General features: G+C 33.1%; 1 protein-coding gene across 3 annotated transcripts in view; it reads left to right on the top strand.

Moving 5' to 3' along the window:
- Window positions 1–5,710, top strand: part of LOC116850425 (RNA-binding protein 28) — an 11,027-nt gene extending 5,317 nt beyond the window's left edge. Inside the window, exons 1-11 of one of the 3 annotated variants that reach the window (XM_032828704.1) lie at window positions 167–375; window positions 2,222–2,356; window positions 2,514–2,682; window positions 2,959–3,224; window positions 3,316–3,623; window positions 3,715–4,123; window positions 4,220–4,388; window positions 4,465–4,682; window positions 4,762–4,911; window positions 5,014–5,385; window positions 5,472–5,710. In XM_032828704.1, coding sequence (XP_032684595.1) covers window positions 346–375; window positions 2,222–2,356; window positions 2,514–2,682; window positions 2,959–3,224; window positions 3,316–3,623; window positions 3,715–4,123; window positions 4,220–4,388; window positions 4,465–4,682; window positions 4,762–4,911; window positions 5,014–5,385; window positions 5,472–5,594 — 2,349 coding nt within the window. In that variant the 5' untranslated portion in view covers window positions 167–345 and the 3' untranslated portion in view covers window positions 5,595–5,710. Of the gene's footprint in view, window positions 1–166; window positions 376–2,221; window positions 2,357–2,513; window positions 2,683–2,958; window positions 3,225–3,315; window positions 3,624–3,714; window positions 4,124–4,219; window positions 4,389–4,464; window positions 4,683–4,761; window positions 4,912–5,013; window positions 5,386–5,471 lie in introns of those variants that run through there. The other 2 variants (XM_032828702.1, XM_032828703.1) reach the window with 2 other exon arrangements.

Below are 5,710 nucleotides of genomic sequence, written 5' to 3'. Positions count from 1 at the left end.
ACTCACGCCACACGCGACATATAGTACAGAAAGAAACCTATTACCGACATATGACGTGCAGCGTCATTATACGGCAAAACAATGAACTCGATGGAGTGAGAAAATGACATATACTGCAGTATAATACTGCTCTTGACAGCCAAATTTTTTCTTGCGAAATGTGGTTATATTATTTACTCTAGTGGACTTTTGTGACATTAGACATATTGTGGGAACCTGTAAAATATTCCGAGTTCTCGGGTTTTCGTGATATACAATACGTGGAAACATAATTTACACTCGTTTAATCAGCTGTTTGACCACACGTTTTCTCGCGTAGACAGGCCTCATTTCACTGCTTATTTTATGACTTTGTATGAATTGCCCAAGGAAAAGGTGAGAACTCGGAACTTTTTACAAGTATGTTGAAGTGATTTCGAGTGCTGTTTGTCAAGAATATCTTTTTACTTAGATATGGCACGCAAGAATTCTTGACGTACCGTTTCTCGCTTCTGACGTCATAAAACCAATATAGCGAGGCGAGGGGCCAGGAGCCTTAAGACTTTAAATGCACCCTTTATACATTTGCGAATCAATTAAGATCTTCTAGAGTATTATTATCAGATTCAACAATAAGCGCTCTAAGGTTAGTAGTTCTCGAAGCGATATTCAAAGCTCATCTTTGAACGCCTCTTTAACCTTCATTTACTTCTTTCAAGGAAATAACAAGCTCTTTTCAGTTGGGTACAGAAACATTTCAAAACAATTAAAGTATTCTACTTCAATAAGATCGAACATGATAAAATGATTAGAAAATTGAACAGAAGATTCCATACAGCCATATCAATACCTAATATCTCGAACAGTCATTCTTTCATGGTTTTGTAAGAGAAAAAAAATTTATAAAACGGTATTCCAATGCTCCTCAAAAAGTACCAATTTCCTTGAAGGAAGTAAAGTAAATGAAGGTTAAAGAGGCGTTCTAGATGAGCTTTGAATTAACCTTTAAGACCTAACCTTAGGGCGCTTATTGTTGAATCTAATGATAATACTCTAGAAGATCTCAATTGATTCGCAAATGCATAAAGAGTGCATTTAAGGTCTTAAGGTCGTAATCAGCGACCTTAAGAACTTTGGGTTGATCATTTTAGAGCCGATTTGAATAATCGTGTGGCATATAGGAAGTCACGTACGGATTTTTCCATTATTCTTTCCAGTTTCCGCCACCATATTAGAATTTCCGCCGCCATATTGCCATGATGAATTTCTCAAAAAGCCCAATAGCAAACGACACTAGACATGATCACCTAAAATTTGAGCTCCGGTTGACCTCAATCGATTCATACAAATTTTGGGCAAAGGAGATGGCCGGTTTGACGAAGAATGCCTCATACACACACACATTGCCAATGGCTTGGTTTACATCGTACACTTGATACGCGTACTAACTAGTAACTTTCCATTAGATAATCTTAATATCGACGATATATATAAACAATGATATATTAAGCTAGTATAATACCAATAAAATATATTGATTGAGTGCGTCGTTGATATGCATTGTCGGTATTAAGATTATCTAACAGAAAGTTATTATTTAGTAAGCATATCAAGTGCACGATGTAAACCAAGCCAATGGCAGTAAGAGAAGTAGTAAGAAATAAGCAGTAAAGACCCTTGCAGAATGCCAGGCAACAGGCAATAGGAACAGGGAATAGGAATTCAGATTGGTCAATTATTTCTATTCTCTTTTCCTATTGGCTAATGTCGATTCCTATTGCCTGTTGCCTGGCATGCCTGTTGGCTGCATTCAGCAGACTCAACAGATGCACAACAGTTGAGCAATTTGTCAATGGGCGCATTCAGTAGAAAAAGCGCTCAGTGAGCAATCAACGATTATTGGTTCTTGCTATTAGATCCCTAAATCTAGACCAATTACATTGACAAATTATTCAACTGTTGTGCAACTGTTGAGTCTACTGAATGCAGCCAATGTAATTAGTCTAGATTTAGAGATCTAACAGTAAGAACCAATAATCGTTGATTGCTCATTGAGTGCCTTTTCTACTGAACGCGCTTATTAGAGCTTTAACTTTTGGTCTGTTTTTTTTCAGCTGCACTGCTGAACTGATGCAATAAGTTAAAGTGAGACAAGTATATTTTTATAGTATATCTTTTCTCACTCTAACTAATTACACCAGTTCAGCAATGCAGCTGAAAAGAACAGATCATTTTTCAAAAGTTATTACCCAACTCTGATGTAAATAATGGTGGACATACTATAATGGATAGTTTCACGACCAATTATTATCAACAACAACATACTACAATGGATGACGAAAGTGCTCGAATAATCGTGAGAAATTTACATTTTAAGGTATTTATTATACTTTATCCGTGTGGACAATAGAGACAAAATATTAATTTTAACATAATTCTCTGAAATTGAGTACAATAAATTGAGTATAATAAAAGTAAAAAGATTTTGTTTATTTATTGCTTTATGAGTTAAGGGTTGTTTTTTATTGTATTAGGTAACAGATGAAGATGTGAAAAAATTATATGAACCATTTGGTAAAATCAAGGAAATAAATCTTCTGAGGAATTCAAATGGAAAATTAGTTGGGTATGGTTTCATACAATTTACACGTATGGAAGATGCGTCGAAAGCAATATTTAATACTAACAAAAAAGAATTTCTAGGTAATAACAAACTTTAGCTTTGTAGATATACTTTTTATATTTGAATTTTCTATTCGCCATAAACTTATACAATATTATATAATGTTACAATATTAACAGTTTTATCTATATATTATGATACTGATTCTTGTCCAGATTTATTTTGATTGTTATATATTTTATTATTATATATTAAAGGAAAACAATAACTTATTTTATGTACTGTAACATACTATTAAACACAGTAAAAAGACTAAATTGAAACGCAAGAGATTAGTAAATAACCTGTGCTTTTAGGGAGAATTATAAATAGTGATTGGGCTATATCAAAATCCAAGTTCTACAAGAAACTTGAGGTAAACCTTGCTAAAAATGAACAAAGCGATAAGGATGATATACATCCTTCCGAAGGTAACAAGGAAGGAGACAATGTATCAAAACATTGTAACAGTATACATCACAAAAAAGAATGTAATTTGAAAAAGCAAAAAAGTAGAAAACTCCAGAAGGAGAAGAGACAGAAGAAACGAGCCAGAATTGTAATACGAAATTTATCATTTCAGGTATTTGTTGCATATATCGCTAAAAGTATTACTTTAGATGTTTACAGGTTTCCTAGATAATCCATAAGTTTTATGAATAACATTTTTTCAGACCACATATGATGACTTGAAGGAATACTTTTCTCAATACGGTAATATAGAAGAAATAAAGATTTTGACGCGACACGATGGTAAACGAATTGGATGTGCGTTCGTGCAATTCGATCTAGTACAAAATGCAGCAAAAGCCATACATTACACAAACATGCAACCGTTTTTGAATAGAACTATTGTAGTTGATTGGGCTATACCTAAGACCAAGTTTTTGAAGAGTAGTACGGAAAATAATATAAATTCTCAAGTGAAAGATGAGTTTATTATTGAAGGTAAAGCTGGTGATTGGAATGCTGGGTCAGACAAGTAATTAAAACCATAAATTATATTCTTTATATACTCTAATCATCTGCTTGTACACTTGAATCGTATTTATATTAGGATTTTAATATTATAGTGAAGAGGTCACAGTAGATAGAATAAAGATAAAGAACGAACCTAATGATGAAAGAATGGAAGTGAAACGTGAAGCAGAGAATACTGATAGTGAAGATGAGAGTTCTAGTGACAGCAGTGATAATGATGATGAGAATGTTACTGATAATGATGATGATGATAATGATCGTAATGGGATTAATAATTTTATTAAAGAGGAGGAAGAGGATAATTCTAATCCAAAATATCCGCGGCGGATATCTGATGATGTTAACGAAGGCAAAACAGTGTTCCTAAAGAATGTACCATTTTCTGTTAAGAATGATGAACTTAGAAGGTACATGGAACAATTTGGACCGGTTTATTATGCTTTGGTATGCATTGACCGTCTAACTGAACATTCAAAAGGTACCGCATTTGTGAAATTTAAGGTAAGGCTTGCTAATTTATCTTCAGTCGAAAACGCTGAATTTGTCTGCAGAATCTGTCTCAATTATCGATATTATAAATACGCGATTTTATTATAGGATATTACGAGTGTAGAAAAATGTTTGTCGAACATAACTGAATTACGTATGCACGATCAAATAATCGAGGCGCATAGGGCATTACGTAGAAATGAAGTTGAAAGTAAAAAGAGCTTGAAAGAACAAAAGATTAAGGACTCTAGAAACTTGTACCTCGTTAAAGAAGGAGGTAATTATTGTTACGAAAAATTGTTTTGTTATATTATTGTATGAACAAAATTTAAACTACTAGTGAATACTTTTAGTTGTGTTGGCCGGAAGCACAGCTGCGGCGGAAGTATCAATTTTCGATATGGCAAAACGTCTGAAATTGGAACAATGGAAATCGCAGATGTTGCGCAACTTAAATATGTTTGTCTCGAGAGTGCGGCTTGTTATACACAATCTACCACCCAATCTCGACGATACAAAACTTAGACAATTGTTTAAAAATCATAGCGGCCCCAAGGCCGTCATTGTAGAAGTAATTGCAATTTAAAGTCATATTAAATAGCATCTAAAGTTATTTTGGAGTCAAATTTTTATTTGAAATATTTTTCAAGGCGCGCGTTATGCGAGATTTAAAAAATGTTGATGCAACTGGAAAAGGAAAATCGAAAGAGTACGGTTTTGTTGCGTTCACCACTCACGAAGATGCACTCAAAGCTTTGAGAAGTATAAATAACAACCCGAATATATTTTCTAAAAGCAAGGTAAAATATTACATAACGGTTTATTAATAATCTTATTTTTCATATTTCCCATAAAATCTTTAATAAAAAGTGTTTTCTCTTTTTTTAATAAACTCAATATAGAGGCCAATCGTTGGATTCTCAATAGAAAATCGTATCATGATGAATGCGAAGGAAAGAAGAATTCAGAAGAGTCGCGAACATAATCCGTTATGTTCTAAATACAAGGGAAAGAGGAAAGCTGAAGATATCACAGTGGAAGAACTATCGAATAAACGAGTTAAAACAAGAAAGTTGGATGACTCTAATGAAATGTTTTATGCCGGTATTACCAGCAAATTGGGACAAAATAAATTAAGATCAAACTTCAACTTAAAATCACAAGCTGCATTACATATAAAAACTGTAAAAAAGGAGCGAAAATTACGCAAAACGACCAAACAGACGGAAGTTACGAAGAAGGAAAAAGCGAAAAAAAAGAAAGAAAACATGCTAGTAAGATATTTATTTATTATATATTTTACCTTATTCACATTCTATATTTAAATCTTATTGTCTTCTTTTTCCTGTTTTCTATAAAGCAGATACAATTTGAGGCAGAGGATGCAGGCTTTAACAAGCTAGTTAACAATTACAAAAACAAATTGAAAGGAATAGACCTGAAACAGTCAAAGTGGTACGAAGGAACTTCAAATGAATTTTAATAGGATTTTGGTATAAAAACCATTATGATAATGATTAAGTAATCACCAATTTGGTTAAATATGCGTATGTAATGTACACTATAGTCTAATAAAGTAAGATCGAGTATATATGTCAA

The sequence above is a fragment of the Odontomachus brunneus genome, unplaced genomic scaffold (assembly GCF_010583005.1).
Source record: "Odontomachus brunneus isolate Ranch 3 - 2012 unplaced genomic scaffold, Obru_v1 Obru_scaffold_145, whole genome shotgun sequence".
Classification (NCBI taxonomy): Eukaryota; Metazoa; Arthropoda; class Insecta; order Hymenoptera; family Formicidae; genus Odontomachus; species Odontomachus brunneus.
This window is presented reverse-complemented; position numbering and strand designations above follow the sequence as displayed.